A 16,138-nucleotide genomic window follows, 5' to 3' on the forward strand; every position below is an offset into this window, starting at 1 on the left:
TTAGTAGTCCGTAACAAGTCTTTCTAGTTCTTTTTCCTATTGCTGATTGATTCAGAGGGTGCAGAAAACACCACCCCTGAAGTTTGTCTTTCCACTCTTAGAGCTCTATGCAATTAAGAAACTTGCTTCAATTCCACCAACGCCCAAATCAGCTCCTGCTCATCCAAGCGCAGGATAACAAATCACAGATCTCTGCAGCCCCAATACTCTGTCCATTATGAACTGCTGAGCATTTGGAGACACAGGCATACATAGCTGCATGTTAGAACGCCAGCCTCAAGGATTTGCAAAGCCAACAAGTCCTGACAATCTCTGCAAAATGTTGTCCAATTTAGTTCTGAATTAAATACCTGCAATTCATTATAGTCTTTCTACCAATAAGGTAACAAACAGCTTCTGCCTGCAAGAAGCCTTGTTTGCATAACAATCCTGAAGAAACTGCATCTTGCATTAACACATCCCCAGTACAAGCATTTAGCTTCTTTTTGACTTGCACATCAGCCTACCAACTTTTTCAACAGACAATCCTACTGGGAGAGGGAGGGAGGGGGAAGAAGTTAGTAAACCAATCAGTAACAATCCACACATATTTTTTCTTTCCTTGTAAGCAGAGGGAATTGCTCTGCATGACTTAAGTTAAAAGCATATTACTAAAAAAAGTCAAGTTACATGGGGAGGTGTTAGGCAATAAACAGCTACAGTTAAGTCACACAGCAGAGGTTTTGAAGTCTGCCCTCTCAAAAGAATTACAAAAGGTTACAAAAGGGTATGGTTTCTTTCTTAGAGAATGCATTTCTAATTGTATAAAAATGGGTGGAGGAGGAAGAAGAGATAACATCCTCTTTCAGAGGTCTCAGGATTTAATAACATTGGAAAATTTAAATCATCAACACATAATAGTAACTCCAATGTCTCCACGTAACTTCCACTAGCCTTTAGAAAAGACTTATTGTTTTACATAAATGGCAGATAACAACACTCCGTATTTCTAATTCTGGGCACACAAAATGCTTTGCACTAATTGGAACAATTCTACAGTGAGCACAGTGAATAATTAAGGATTTGTTTCCATACCAGAATATACTTGCAAAGGAGGTTGGTGCTAAAATCCACCAGACAAGCCAACTCTCAGTATATACACGTCATGATGTAGCAAGGCAGCATTTGAACATGAGTGTATGAACATTGCCGGGGGGGGGGGGGGGGGGAAGAGCTGAAATTTCTGTTTACATAGGCAACAAAAAAAGATATTTAATGTTGCTTCCCAGGATATTCAGAGTGCTCCCAGCTACCCCAGCCTTAACTGATAAATCCATTTCCCATCATACCTACATTAGGACGTCTCACAAGAACACCCACAAGCTCCTGCTGCGCACTTGAAGTTTTCCGTATAATCCCACTGTAGCAGCCTCAGCTTTAGTGGGCTAAAGTTATGTTTGTGCAGTGATGAGGAGAACAGGAAAATATTGACACAACCAAAGGAGGAGTGCTGCTGCTGTGCTGTTATCAATCATTCTGCAATCTCTGCCCCCTCCTGACCCATCAGCCCTATTCAGCAACCTTTGAACACGCCTAGCAATCTGTTTCAGAGAGTATCACCCAAACAAAAGAGACGTCTAATCAGGAGCTTCTTAAAAAAATGGTAACACTAAGTGAACTGAACACTCCTCTTGATGTTTCTTGAGAAATGCTTCTATGTTTTGTTGAAGAGCAACATCAGCTTGGACAGTAAAGGTGGCCAAGAGGGGCTGCAGACTCCATGTGCAAGAGCTGGTTAATTTCACCAGGTAATTACAGACACAAGATAACAACCACATGACTTACACAGCGAACCCCTAGGCCTCTCAAAAGTCTGGTGTAAGGCAGCATAGGTCCTTGAACAACTAAGTTCATGCTCATACTGAACAGCTAAGTGCCAACCCTTACATCTTTGCAAACAACTTTCCACACTTTAAGTATTTAAAAGATTATTGGGGGTGGGGAAGGGGGAGCAGACAGGGACTGCTCGACCAGGAAATCAGTTTTCAGTATTTAATCTTCACTGGTGCTACTCTGCTGCTGCTTTCACAGCTTAAGAACAAAGCTTTTAAAAAAAATTTATAATCCAAAAGTTGGAAAAGTGTTCCTGATCAGTTACCTGTAGCACCGCCGTTAGTATTTGCTGGGTAGGCCATGTTTGCTCAGTGACACATCCAGAGTTAGGCTGTTAGGTATCATGCAAATGCCATGCATCCAGTCCAACCTAACATACAACCTGGAACAGACAAGAAAAAGTCAGTTAAAACCATTTAGTCTTAAGAAGTTAGGTACATTAAGCAGTAGGCATTTCTGAATGTTTCAAGTCTCATCTTCAGTGCAAGCCTCACCATAGCAGTAACTTATATTTCTCTTAATCAGTGCTGCAGCTATCACAAAACCCAAGGCTGTCCTGGTGTCTGAAGGTGAATTGTGGCTCTCTGACAAACTCCAAGGAGCACCGCTGCTCCAGATCTGCCCTCAGTGAGGACATAGCCCAATGAATTTGCAATTGGCCTTGGGGTTTTGTTTTTTTTTTTTGCCTGTCTGCAGCTTTTCTGCAGTTTGTCCCCAGCCTCCCTGGCACCAGAGCAGCTTCCTCACATTTGCTGGCACATATGTAAAATTTTAGACTACCCAACAGTTTACAGAGGCAGGAGTAGAGGATTTTAGGTGAAGAACACCTATAGAAGAGCTGTACCAGCGAGCAAGGGACGTGTTGCAATTTCCAAGCTCAGATGTCCCCTGAGAAGGTGAGAACAGAAGGACCTCACTGAGGACACAGCCAAAACAAGCGTGTGCATCCCCACTGTCCGGAAGACCTGTCCCCTGAGGTCCCTGCAGCAACGGGCTTTCAGGATTTTAAGGGTGTAAGGTTTTCTTTCAACCCACATGTAGCAGACTCAATGGAGAAGCAGCGCTTGCCTAAAGCTCAGGCTGCAGGTACAGAAAAAGGGTACTGTTGCTCTGGGCAGGTGGCTGCCCAGCAGAAGGCAAACGAGAGGCAGAAGCAAAACCAGCAGCAGTTTTGTGGCTAGTTGGCTGCTGCCTGTCTCTGCAAAGCCAGCCTTGCTGGCCCTGCAACTGGGCTCCTGTTCTGCCAACCACAGGGGCAACCTGATCACAACCCTCATCCTCAGAGCAACAGATCTGACTCGTCTGGGGCTGCAGAGATGCCTCCTCTTGGCTCTGCTTCAAGTTTTCTACAAACAGCATTTCATTTTGTTGACTCAAATAGGCGGAGCTTAGGTGCGTGAAGAAAATCCTGCCACACCGACCCCAGTCGACTCAGGCTGACAGCTCCTCAACAAAGCAGTCACATTTTCCCAATTGTATTTGATTTGGCTCTGACAGTACGTGCGTGGAGGTATTTAAAAGCTAAGCAGATTAGCAAAGAAAAAGAAAATCCAGAAATGAACTGATGTAAGCACCATATGAATCTGAGTCAAAGGTATACCAACTGACAGAGAAGCTGGCTGTCTCTTAAAACTGACAGAGCTCCATCATAAAGTCTTTGATTTCCCCTTCAATGAACATACGCACAAATTGCTTCATTTTTAGTACAATCCTGGCATCAATTTTCCAAGAATGCAAAAAGACCTCCATTGCAACTCCTCCTCCCCAGGCTCTGCCATACACCCTTACATTTATGATCGCTTGTTGAATGGTGGGTAGGACATGAAGCTGTCATAAAGAGGTAAAAGCAGAAGGCTACCAACAACAAAATAAAGCAGGCATCCAACACAGACCGTGATGGAGGGAGGCCCATCACAAGATTCCAGGCATAACAATAATTATCAGATTTCTGAAACAACGAAGCTTGGCAAAACACAAAACAGAAGAGCATGTCGCTGGCTGAGTTTTCAGTCAGGACCCAAGTTTGAGATCTGTGAGCTTTTAGTAAAGTATTAACCACTTTGTTTCAAAGAGAGAAATTTTAAAGCATCACTCCCATCTCTGCCATTGCTATCACGATGTATAAAGTTATGCTTTAAGAAAGGCAATTTGTACTGAGTCGCAGCAAATGCTTTCTGAAAAATTATGTGTCTCCTTGTTAAGTTTCTCAGGACAGCCACTGTCTCAAGCAGGCTGCACTTAGCTGGATGTCAGGCTTTACCAGCAGTGCCCCACAGGGTAAGCAGGGATGAAGTAATTCACCCACTTCTAATCGGTTAAGTACTGCTCTCTGCTTCTCACTATTCCTGCAACAGGTGTGCTGCCCTGCTTTCACTATATACATTCATCTGACGCTGCTGCAGCATAAGCCTTGCACCACAGTAAACCTAACCAGCGAGCACACTGTCTTACCGCAGCCCTTGCTTTATTAGACTACTCATGTTCTGCCCATCTGTACCTTCCTATCCCACTAGAAGCAAAGCAAGCCCAGGGCAGGCTGCTTAGGAAATCTGACACAAGACTTGCATCCATACTGAAGGCCCAAGTCTGTCAGGGTCTTGCCTTGGTGCCTGTGCAGGGCTGGATGTCAGCCTGCTGCCTGAGCTTGCTCTGCTTGTACCACCAGCTGCACTACAGCTAGTGCCTGTACAACGGGAGATGTGAGAATGTGCACCAAGGGATGGGTACAGGGAGAGAGGCGGGAGGGGGCACTTTGGGGCACACACCTCTTTTAGGTGCAATGCAGTCCCAAATGAGAGCTGGTCAGCCAGTGAACCCCAACTTAACATGTTGCGGCATGCCTGGAAACTCATCATGGATTTAATATCTGTTAAGAGTCATCCCATCAATTTCAAAAGCTACAGTCACCATCATGGGCATACGCGAGGAGAGCTTCCCAATAACAAGAAGCAAATGCAGTTGAGGTAAGAATTGACATAAAATTAATAAAGACACTGCTGAAAGCCAAGACAGGGCCTCAGGTCTACATTTTGCTGTGCCTTAAAGAGATGCAGTTGGCCTGCTACAAAATCCCTTCTGGGCACACTTCTATTGGTTTCAAAGCTGTGCAGGCTTAAGTACCTCCATTAAGAAACAAACTTGACTCTAGTTAAAACAGCGATGCCTCTGAGCTTAAATTAATAAAATATTTCAGGAAGCATATTTAGTTCTACACATAGAAACAAAGACAAAAAAAGGATAAAACCATAGGGTCTAATAATTTTCTAGCTAAAACTCGTGGAAGAATTGAGGTTTGAGGGGGGTTGGGGTTTTTTTGATGAAATTTAACTGCAGCTGACAACCTGACAATTAAACAGCTGTTAAAGTATGTAAAAAATCTGATCTAGTTCAGCTGACTCATGGAGGAAGGGAATTCATACTGCTTTGAGCCCCAGTATGTTGCGAACTGAATTTCTGAAGCTGCACCCACACGTACATGGACCATTTTTAGAAAGGCAGTGCATGTGATTCCCCAGCCACACACATCCCAGTAGCTGCACTTTGACAGAAGCGTCTTGTGTGGGCCAGGCGCAGGACAGCACTGAAGGACAGCTGGAATACACAGGAGGAAAACTTAGCCAGCTCTACAGCAAAGGGTGTTCTCCAGCACAGACATCTCACAAAACAAAATCAGCAGAGGAGATTATATATTCCATTCCCAACTCTTCAACTTTCTGCCCATGTGTTTTTACATGCTCATGCCATGCCTGCCTGCGAACACTGTGATTTAGAGGCCCTAGGGCAAATGCAAAACAAGCAGGGACTAGCTATATGAAGTGTTATTGCTCAATGAAGCAGTTGTTTAAAGTGTTTTGAATTAGATATTCAAACTCTCTTCGGCCCTAAGGTTCAACAGCAGAAACCTTAAACACACATGATCTGCAGTTTCTATAAACTCTCACGACACTGCAGCTTTTACAGGTTTTTCCAGAATGGTGATTCTATAAGCAGAACATAAAGCTTATGTCCTAACCCTGTCATAATCACAAGGGACAAGAACCTTGCTCCTCCTTTGTGCTGCATCTTGTCAAGTCACCTACACCTATGTTACTCTTTCTGCACCAGAAATATCTGAAGACATATATATCAGTTCTGGCATCCACAAAGCAGAGCTGCAGTCTCAAGAAGCACAGACCTTGCTGAGAACCCAGGCTCCCATTTTAGTCTGATGTTTGCAAGAAAGACTTAAGGCAGTAAACAGCTGAGGTTTAATCTAAGAGAGATTGTGGAATGGCATGTTGGCAACACAGTAATTAGAAGAGAAAGATACCTCAGCTCTTAACCCAAAAAAGCAGTCACGAAAGTCCTCTTATCCGAGGACCACAGTCACATGTGGGAAACAGTGATGCATTACACACTTGTTTGTGGGAGTCAAGAAGACAGGCCTTGGCTTCCCAGGCAACAGGGCTTTAGGCTAAGTAGGTATGCATATTACTTTCTTTTTTTCTCATGGCACACAGACTGTTAAGAGCAAATGGTCACGTCAGCCATTCAACACAAGCTGCAGATGTGCAGATATCATGAACCACATGTCTGAGACACTAAGATGCTGTTGCTTAAGTTCTGGACTAAGAGTGGGAGCACTGTGGGCAGGGACGTGTAGGATTCAAAGACAGTAGCTCACCACTGTTCAGAGAGACGCAGTCAAAAGATGGTCCCAGGAGGAAAACCAGCCCTGCAATTCTGTCCAACAAGCACAAAGCAGTGATTAAGTAGACCTGGGGTAGAGCGGTTTGACAGAGCAAGTTGACCAGCAAGATGAAGAACTCGAGGAAGAACTGGTACTGCTCCATTCCTGTTAGGCATCAGTGCAACAAGACTTCTGCCTGACACTTCCCTCTCACATGTGGGTAGAACTCACTCAGTTTCATTCTGCAAGATACCAATAACATTTGCACACAAGAGCCAAGATACATGCAAAGCCCATCTAAACACACAGATGGTAATTTCTCTAGCTGCAAGAAGAAACTGGCACTGGAAATCCCTCCTCCTGCTCAGCCAGAGGGGCAAGCACTTTCCAGACTTGCGTGGCTCTACAGGAAACAGGAATGTCTGCAACATAACTCATACCCTCAACCAAATATGCCAGGTGCAATTTAAATGAAGCAAGGGCTGAAGCCAGCAACCATAAAAGAGAAAGTATGTGGGGAGTTGCTCTGTGGTTGGTATCTACCCTGGGAGAATGTCTGTGTATCTCACTGATATTTGCTTTCTAATCTCACCCCCTACTGTGGTTGTGTTCTTCTTATCTGTATGTTTATCAAAACAGGTGGCCAATAAAATGAGAGGCAAAGTTGGTAAGAGTGATTTTTTTTTTTTTTTTTTTATAATTAAAGCTAAGACCCAAGCAAGAATGCTGGCATATAAGGGTATTTTTTTCCAGGTCAGACACAGAGCAGTGTACTTTGGTGTAAGGGTAAGCAGTGAACGATTTTAAATTTCACTTTATTATTTAACCATGTAACAATTCACGTTCTAGAGTGAATGTCTTTTCAATGTTGCATCCACGTCACAAGCAGAAATACACAAGCCAGTTGCTGCTTAAGTCTCAGTAACAGAACAAGATCAGTCGCTAGCACAGGCTGTTTGCCTAGGCCACCCTCAAATGCAAAAGTAAAAACTCCCTGGAATCAGTGTTTCCAGCAGCCACTCTCAGGCAGCAGCCTGTTGTGATTCAGCCTCTACCATCAACAGAGATGATCCAGAGGCTATTCTCACTGTATGCAATATGACAGGCAATTTGTTTTGGAATATAAGCAAGCAACCAAGAAAAGCCACCTCTCACTATGGTATGTTCTTTTCTGCAGGATCTCCAGTATGATGGGAGCAAAAGAAGCCTTGTAAATCCTTTCAACAGGTGAGTTAATTAACCAGATATGCCTGTGGTCAGCATGATTTTACGTGCCTGTCTTCCTCGCTCCCTCCACTTACAGCATTGGCCTGTAAAAAGTCTCTCTTTACAGCAGAGCTCCAGGCAAACGCTGAGCTAAGCTCTGTTAAGAGAGTGATGTCTCAGAAATCCTGGTACCTGAGTCATCAAGCTGAAGAAAGAAAAGTCAAGAGTGCTCCCAGCCAGGGCCCATGCTTCGCTTCTGCCACAAACCCAAAACCAATGAGATCCAACTGAGCTTTGTTGCTTTTGAACCACAAACTCCCCACTACTGCAATGCCGGGCTCTAATTCTCAAGTTCTCTTGGAGTTAACCAACAGTCACTTTCACGGGGATGTCCTAAGATGTCTTGCCCCCCATCATAAGCAGACTTCCATTAGCTGTCTGCCTGCCTTGTTATTTCTGCAAGCAGAGAATAAATGTACAGTCTTCAATAACGTAAGAGTCTGAGGGCTTTTCTTCTGCATACTTGAAAATGGTCTCCTTATCTCTTGAGCTAAGCTTATACAAAAGCTTCTACTTCCCTCTCCCAAGCCACCTATCTATTGCTGGGGCTTACTGGGCAGATTTTGGTACAGATTATGTCTCAGGAAATGAACATATATGAAAATCTTTCAAAGGCATTGAATTCTTCTAGCTACCCTAAATAACCTAGCAATTTTCTGGATTTCCCCCATTAGTGCTTGGTCGAGTGTGTTACTGATGACAGCAATGCTCTACCATCAGCTGTTGGGTTTAGTTTCCCTTTCCCTTCATTCGGAGTTATCCCAAGGGGGTCTGGAGGATCCAGAAAATAAATCAGCTGTTCTGCACTAGCTATGCATTGAGTTGCTGGAACCGAGCAACAGGGGAAGAAGTTCAAAATACTACCCAGCAGATACAAACCAGCATCCAATGGAGCCAGATAAGTGGTCAATCTAGACAACCTTGTTTTCAATAGTGGCAACAAGAGATACTATTTAAGGACAGTACACTTGCTTGATGATGAGTCCATGCTTCCATGCGCTTACAGCATCAACAATAATTGGACTGGAAATATCTTAAGGTATATCCTTAAGGTATATGGTATATAACCATGCCAAGTGCAAGGTCCTACACCTGGGTCGGAGCAATCCCAGGCACAGCTACAGGTTGGGCAGAGAAGAGATTCAGAGCAGCCCTGTGGAGAAGGACTTGGGGGTGCTGGTCGATGAGAAACTGAACATGAGCCGGCTGCAGTGTGCGCTCGCAGCCCAGAAAGCCAACCGTATCCTGGGCTGCATCAAAAGGAGCGTGACCAGCAGGTCAAAGGAGGTGATCCTGCCCCTCTACTTGCTCTTGTGAGACCTCACCTGGAGTATTGTGTGCAGTTCTGGTGTCCTCAACATAAAAAGGACATGGAGCTGTTGGAACAAGTCCAGAGGAGGGCCACGAGGATGATAAGGGGACTGGAGCACCTCCTGTAGACAGGCTGAGAAAGCTGGGGCTGCTCAGCCTGGAGAAGAGAAGGCTGCGTGGAGACCTCATAGCAGCCTTCCAGAATCTGAAGGGGGGCTACAGGAATGGTGGGGACGGACTCTTCATTAGGGACTGTAGTGATAGGACAAGGGGTAATGGGTTAAAACTTAAACAGGGGCAGTTTAGACTGGATATAAGGAAGAAATTCTTCACTGTGAGGGTGGTGAGGCAGTGGAATGGGTTGCCCAAGGAAGATGTGAATGCTCCATCCCTGGTGGTGTTCAAGGCCAGGCTGGACAGAGCCTTGGGTGACATGGTTTAGTGGGATGTGTCCCTGCCCATGGCAGGGGGTTAGAACTAGATGATCTTAAGGTCCTTTCCAACTCTACCTGCTCTGATTATATGATGCTTACTGTGTCATTTTAATATTCAAGTGAGTCCCCTGTGAATTTGACTGGCCCCTTTCGGACCCTGCTGATGCTGTCTGCCTCTGCTGCCTTTTGGGATAGGAAGTCCAGGGCTATCAATACCCACTGCATACCTTTTTTCTGGTTTTAAACTGAAGTTCTACAATTTTACTAAGTGACACTAAATTCTTGCATTGCAGGGCTTGCTGAACATCAGTGCAGATTCAGCTTATCCACCCCCCTCACGATTTTATAGAACTCAATCTTCTCCCCCAGCTCTTCAGCAGTTTCGTCCCCAGATCATGTTTCTTGCCCTATTTGTATCCTTTCATGTGCTGTGAGCCTGACCATGCAAAAGACCATTGTTATGAACAGAATCTTACTAAAAAAATGTCTGCAAGAACAATCTTATAAAATGGTAAATTCAGCACTTTTCTTAACGTAACTGAGCTTGGCTCTAACAACCAGCTAATACATAGGAAGGAAACCCTCAGTTTTGGTAATTTTGTCAAGCAAGCGAAGAATTAAAACAGAACAGAACTTATGTGCAGCACACACAGGTTTCCCTAGTATAGGCCAGACGCTGAACACAGCCTTCCCAAGCATCCAAATGCACATTAGGTCAGCCTAATGGACTTGAGGTAACCATACCTGTTCTCTGAGATCCAGAAGACTGACTGTCAGCCAGGAGTGGCAGCTCTTGCTTATTTTCTCACTATCAGCATCAGCGTTCACTGGTAAAAGCAAGTCCTTGTATGGATTCTGCACATTGTAGGTGGCACACTTGACACTCCCCCAAAAGAGGATACCCCATCTACGTAGAACTGGGGTAAAATCTTTGTCCAGTGTGTTGACTTGGTGGCCTCTGTCTAATGTGCCGGAGGCATGATCTTTGCTCATATGATGTGAGCCTGAACACAGACAGGTATGTTCAGATGACACTCATTACACAGTGCTGCAAGGCCCCCAACACCCTGCAAACATTGTCAGACCACCAATCTCTTCTGCAAATCATTCCTGACAACATCACTGTCATCACATTACATTACAGAAGAAAAAAAAACCCAAAATATAACCCCATCAATGTCAGGAGGCTGCACAGTGCTGTAACTCAGAAACTAATTTCTGTTTATGTTAGAGAAAAAACATCAACTAGAAAAAGAAACACGAGGGTAGAAAAAAAGGTTTTTATATACCCGAAATTCCTAATGGGTGATGAAGAAGACACTCCCTTCTGTTTGTGCCAGTGAATAAATGAGTCACATGAAAGTACATGAATTCAGGCCAGTATGATATTGCTATGTGTTGTAATGCTTGCTGTGACAGGGAGCCCAAAGGATGGAACTGGGCTATCCACATTTTTCTTGTGGAGATGTGGGAGGGCTGAGACTTCCTTGGCTTGAAAGAGTTCAGTCTGATCATTCCCCAAGAGGAAAATGAAACAACATGTGTGCTGAGCAGTGTTTTCACCTGCCATGACAAAGACCCAAATTCAGCACCAATAACAAATGGAGAGGCTTCCAAAACAGTTGTCAATTTAGGAGAGGATTGAATGCTTATTGGGGATGCACGCATGCCAGCTGCAGTATACCTGTGGCCTCCCAGCGCTGACAACCCCGAAGCTGCTGTGCCTGGCACAAGAAGCAGTTCCACTTTCTCCTCTACAGTGTATACCTAAACTATCTATCACACCTGTTCACCCAGTGGGACAGGATGAAACACAGAAGCCTTTTCACTCTCTTTTAAACATTAAAAGTTGAATAACAGTTGTGAAAACACATCTGCAGTTCCCAGTACTTTAAAATGAATTCACTTATTTAAAGTGAATTTAAAGGTAGATAAACTTGAAGGTTGAGATGAATAAACCAATCACGGAATTTTATAAAACAGCTTATGAAATGCACTATGATTTAGACTTCGCATCTAAAAAAAGGATTTTAAGGCACAAACTTTGGTAAATAGAGAAATCTAACTCTTCTACAAAACACCCAAGTATTTAGTTATTGATGACACTTTAAGAAACAGTGGCACAAGCACAAAACATATTTAGAGGTGGACAGCCAAATCTCAGTCTGTCTTGTCTTCTGATTTTAGGTCTGAGGTACTATACATAGTCAGAGGAACCATAAATCTGTTGCGACAAAAGGGTGGCATGCATTGCAGCCGTGATGCTGTGGGACAGTTGGGAAGTTCAAAGACTTGTCTAGCAGCATTTGCCCATGTAGCTATTCCATGGTGGTGGAATACACCAGCCAAAGGAGTATTTTTACAAAAGACAGTTCCAGCAATAGATCAGCTTTGTCCCCATCTAGCCCTAAATGCTGCGTCCTGCCCCAAATCAATAGCCAAATCCTGGTAGCTCTTTTCTTCCTTTTTTTAACTACAAATATGGGTACTGTGGACTCCAGTATCAACCAGTCCTTCCCACACAGAAACACAGAAATTGTAGGGTTTTCCCGCAGTGCAAATGAAAAACTGTGGGGGCAAGGAGACAATATTGCAAGGGCCAACATCACACTTTTCCTCCATCACAAACTTACAACAGAGGATTGTAAAGTCCTACTTTCCATGTGACTCTACAGCCCACACTGCCAATATCCCGTAACTACTAACTGCCAGAATGGATCTACAGCCTTAATATTCACATGGGCCCATTTCTCTCAATTGCTGGAGGCCCTTCAGAAATGGGACCTCATCCCCTGCAACTTTTCCATTGTACTAAGACCATAAGCGATGAGCTTCATCTTGGCCCATGAACACACTGAAGACATCCTCCAGGCTGCTTTCCCTTCCTATTTCATCACAGAACAACCAGCATGTGTGCATGATTTTTCTCGCCTCCTCCCCTGACCGCAGACTATCTCTCTGAGCCTTTCTGCTTTCATTCCAGAGGTGAGCAGGTTTCTCTGCTCCCTCCTTCAAAGCCACTGTCTTCAAACCACAGCCTGTGGACTGCAAGCCTGCACACTGTCATGGCAGGGTTGCGGGATTTCATGGCAGCAAGAACCCACCAGCCACCCCACCACATGCAAAACTGCATGCAGAGTCACAAAACCCAACAAACATTTTGACCTGGAACTGGCATGAATCAAATGGAGACTCTCTAGCAGCGCCTGCAGTGGAGCATGATGGAGCCAGGCTCGCTGGGTGTCCCCAAACTCTTCCTGCTCAACAGCTCATGGAGAAAGACTTGTCAGTTTTCTGCAAGTGTCTTACTGCCTCTGCCTTGTGTGCAGCCAAAAACATTTTGCTGCATGTGGCCACCCGCAGGGAACTCGCCCACCCAAAGGAGAGGACCACAAGTCAGGGCAATGCACTTGTCCTGTACAGGGGGTGTTCCTCTCTGCTGGCTAGTCAAACCAACATTAAAACAACCTGTTCCTAATGCTCAGGGACTCTGCCATTTAATCCAAGTAATTTAAGTAAGCACAGAGTTTACACAACCTGTCCTCCTCCTCAGTGAGAGGGTGAGCCAACACTTGTATTAGTTACTCAAACCATGCTCATGCCCCTCTTCTTTTCCAAAAACCTGTACAATGGCAAGTTCTGAGAGTGCCATTGCATGCAGAAGTGCGCTGATTGACTAATTGTACAAGGACTTTTCACCTGAGGGAAGCAGGCAGCTGAGAGAATTGGGCTTGTTAGCCTGGAGAACAGAAGGCTCAGGGGAGACCTTATAGAAGCCTTCCAGTACATAAAAGGGGCCTAGAAGGAAGCTGGAGAGGGACACTTGCAAGGGCATGTAGTGACAGGACAAGAGGGAATGGCTATAAGCTGAAAGAGGGGAGGTTTAGTTTATATCCTATGAAAAAATTCTTTACTGAGAGGATGGTGAGGCACTGGCACAGGCTGCCCACAGAAGCTGTGGCTGCCCCATCCCTGGCAGTGTTCAAGGCTAGATTGGACAGGGTTGGAGCAACCTGGTCTAGTGGAAGGTGTCCCTGCCCATGGCGGAGGATTGGAACTGTATGAGCTTTAAGGTCCCTTCCAATCCAAACCATTCTGCTATTCTATGAATTATGTCTCTCACCTACAAATTCTTATCTAAAGACCTGCATCTGGTTGCTGGCATGAGGCACACACACTGGTCTGCCAAGGGTGCCTGGAAGGAGAGGTGCTCACAAGCAAATGGGTGTCCAGCTGTGGGAACACATGTAGTCCTACTGCCATGTGCAGCATCAAGGCTCACAGCACTGACACTCATTTTGCACCAGTCAGTCACATCTCAATAAACTCGGCTTCCATTCAAATTGTCTATCAGCCAAAACTACACCTTGGTGCTGACACGAGTAGACATGCTCCATGAACAAGGGACCATCTATATCTTATAGCACGCATCAAGCTAGGATCAAGTTTTTTATTCCCCAAAATGTCATATGCATCTGAAAATTACCTTCCTATAAAACTGAGATAGTGGATCAAGTCCAGCATAAAGTGCAAAAACTGTACCTTTCTGTGGAGATCCATAAATGTTACCTTCAAGATATTTTTAGTTGATTTATTATTGGATAGCAGCACATTCATGAAGAAAGAGCAAAACAGGTTGTATCTTTATCAGTCCCCATATGAGCACACAAACATAAATAGATGGCATTGCATCTTTCACCACTAGCCAAAATCTCGGAAAAAAGCAATACAAGAACTTAAATCTTCTGAAAAGGAACACAGCAGGACTGTCAATGAAACAATGCATCTTCAATGTGATTCATGTGTTTCTTCACAGAAGACCACTCCTAGACAGGGAACTATGTGGCATGTATAAAACCAAAACTAAATCAGATGTTCTTAGGAACAGAAGAATGGCTGTCATATTCCCTCGCATTATCTGGAGAGCAAAATAAACTACTGCACAGTTGCCAATGCCTGCCTACCAGGAACTAGCAGAAGGGCCCTTTTTTTATTGAGATTATTCCCATCCACATCCCACTTCCCCAGGAAGCTAAGCTGTAGTCTGTGCTCTTCCCAGCCGCAGTGCCCATGGATTTGTGGTAAACAGCCAGCCACAGTGAACAAACCAATACAGAGCTAAAATCAGATCTATCTGTCTTCTTGGAAGAGCTGCAAAACGGGAAATACAAAACTTATTTATACCTTTCCCTCTTTCCTCTCACTCTGTGCATAATCAAAAACGGAGCAGTTGAATTTGGTCTGTCCCAGTCAGATTAAAATAAAAAGTTTTAAAAATTTACATTCTGTTTTTCTGAGTCACAGCAGAACTCAAAGGTCCCTTATGCAGCCTATGTAATTTCCCTACAAAGCCTAAAAATAACCTTTTTCAGCAATACAGATAAATTTTACTAATTTTAATTAACTTTGAGAAATGTTTTTATAGAAGGGTGTTACAGTAGAAGTTCTCTCCCGGCCTTTGTTCGTAGATATGCTGAAGCTCATTCTCCCCTGCCTTACTTGTTCAGGAACTGCCTATTTTCGTATTTCTGTCACCAAGGATGCATGCACCTTACTCAAGGCTAAGCTGCCCTAATTTTCACCTACTCCCATTCCCCAAAGCACCAGGTTCAGTGCCTAAAAGCAAGCAATGGGAACTGTTACACTTCTACACTTCCACTGGGAGGCAAGAGAATAAACAGCCCAAACCATTACAAGGCAGCATGGCATGTTAGGATTAAAGACCTTTGCAAATCCATTTCCTCCTCCTCTCTTTAATTTCTTAATTTTCTAAAGCTATGTAATCACCATATGAGGAAATAACTAAGTTCTACTGTTTGCTCCTTTCCACTGCACTGGAATGACTTTTTCACTTCTCACCATACAATAGCAAAAACAAGCCCAGAGGTTATAACTGAATTCTGTTGACACATTTATTTCTAATTATTAACCCATGTTTTGCCCTTTGTCTCTCACAATGTATTTCCCGTAGCAAAACCTCAAAAGGAAAACAAACAACAAGAAGGCAGCATGATGATATTAGTCAGCAGTGAAGTTTCAAAAGCAGAAAATGTATAAACTGGGAAAAAGTTTCCTTAAATAAACATTTCATTTCCCGTTGTCTGTTTCTAACTGCCATTACATATCTGTACATACATACTTTCATGAGATTGGGTATACGTCATGTTGTGCCATTAAGCAATGCAGTAAATAAAAAACTGAGAAAGTATATTGCACAGTATTTAGAAATATTCTACACTTCCCTACTCAAAAAAGCAGTTCTACTTTAAGGAAAGAAGGCTGCGACCAAGGTGGAAGCTCCCTGCAATTGTTTAAGCTGGGGAAACATCCTGTTGAGAAAAACATGATCTGATTTTCAAAGATTACAAAAGTACAGAGTAAAAAAACTGCCAGAGATTACCTCTACCAGCACAGAATTACCAGTACGAGATACTAGCTTGTAAACAGGGTAACAACTTTTCCAACACAGTGAAAGGATATCTGCCTCACAAGAAAAATGTGAAAAGAAATACCAAGCAAACAATGTGAAGACAAAGTCTGCAGAAGAGAAACCTTAAAAACTGAAATGTTGAACACTGTGTGCAAA

At 43.8% G+C, this 16,138-nt stretch overlaps 1 protein-coding gene across 1 annotated transcript in view; it reads right to left on the minus strand.

Annotated features, from left to right (window-relative positions):
* The window catches only part of KANK1 (KN motif and ankyrin repeat domains 1), a 54,865-nt gene extending 52,611 nt beyond the window's left edge, over positions 1 to 2,254 (minus strand). Inside the window, exon 1 of the mRNA XM_057406096.1 lies at positions 2,138 to 2,254. Coding sequence (XP_057262079.1) covers positions 2,138 to 2,174 — 37 coding nt within the window. The 5' untranslated portion in view covers positions 2,175 to 2,254. The remainder of the gene's footprint in view (positions 1 to 2,137) is intronic.
* Between the last annotated feature and the right edge of the window lie 13,884 nt (positions 2,255 to 16,138).

Source organism: Pezoporus wallicus, unplaced genomic scaffold (genome assembly GCF_028554395.1).
Source record: "Pezoporus wallicus isolate ANWC-B61680 ecotype Strahan unplaced genomic scaffold, APGP_CSIRO_Pwel_v1 contig_7506, whole genome shotgun sequence".
Lineage (NCBI taxonomy): Eukaryota > Metazoa > Chordata > Aves > Psittaciformes > Psittacidae > Pezoporus > Pezoporus wallicus.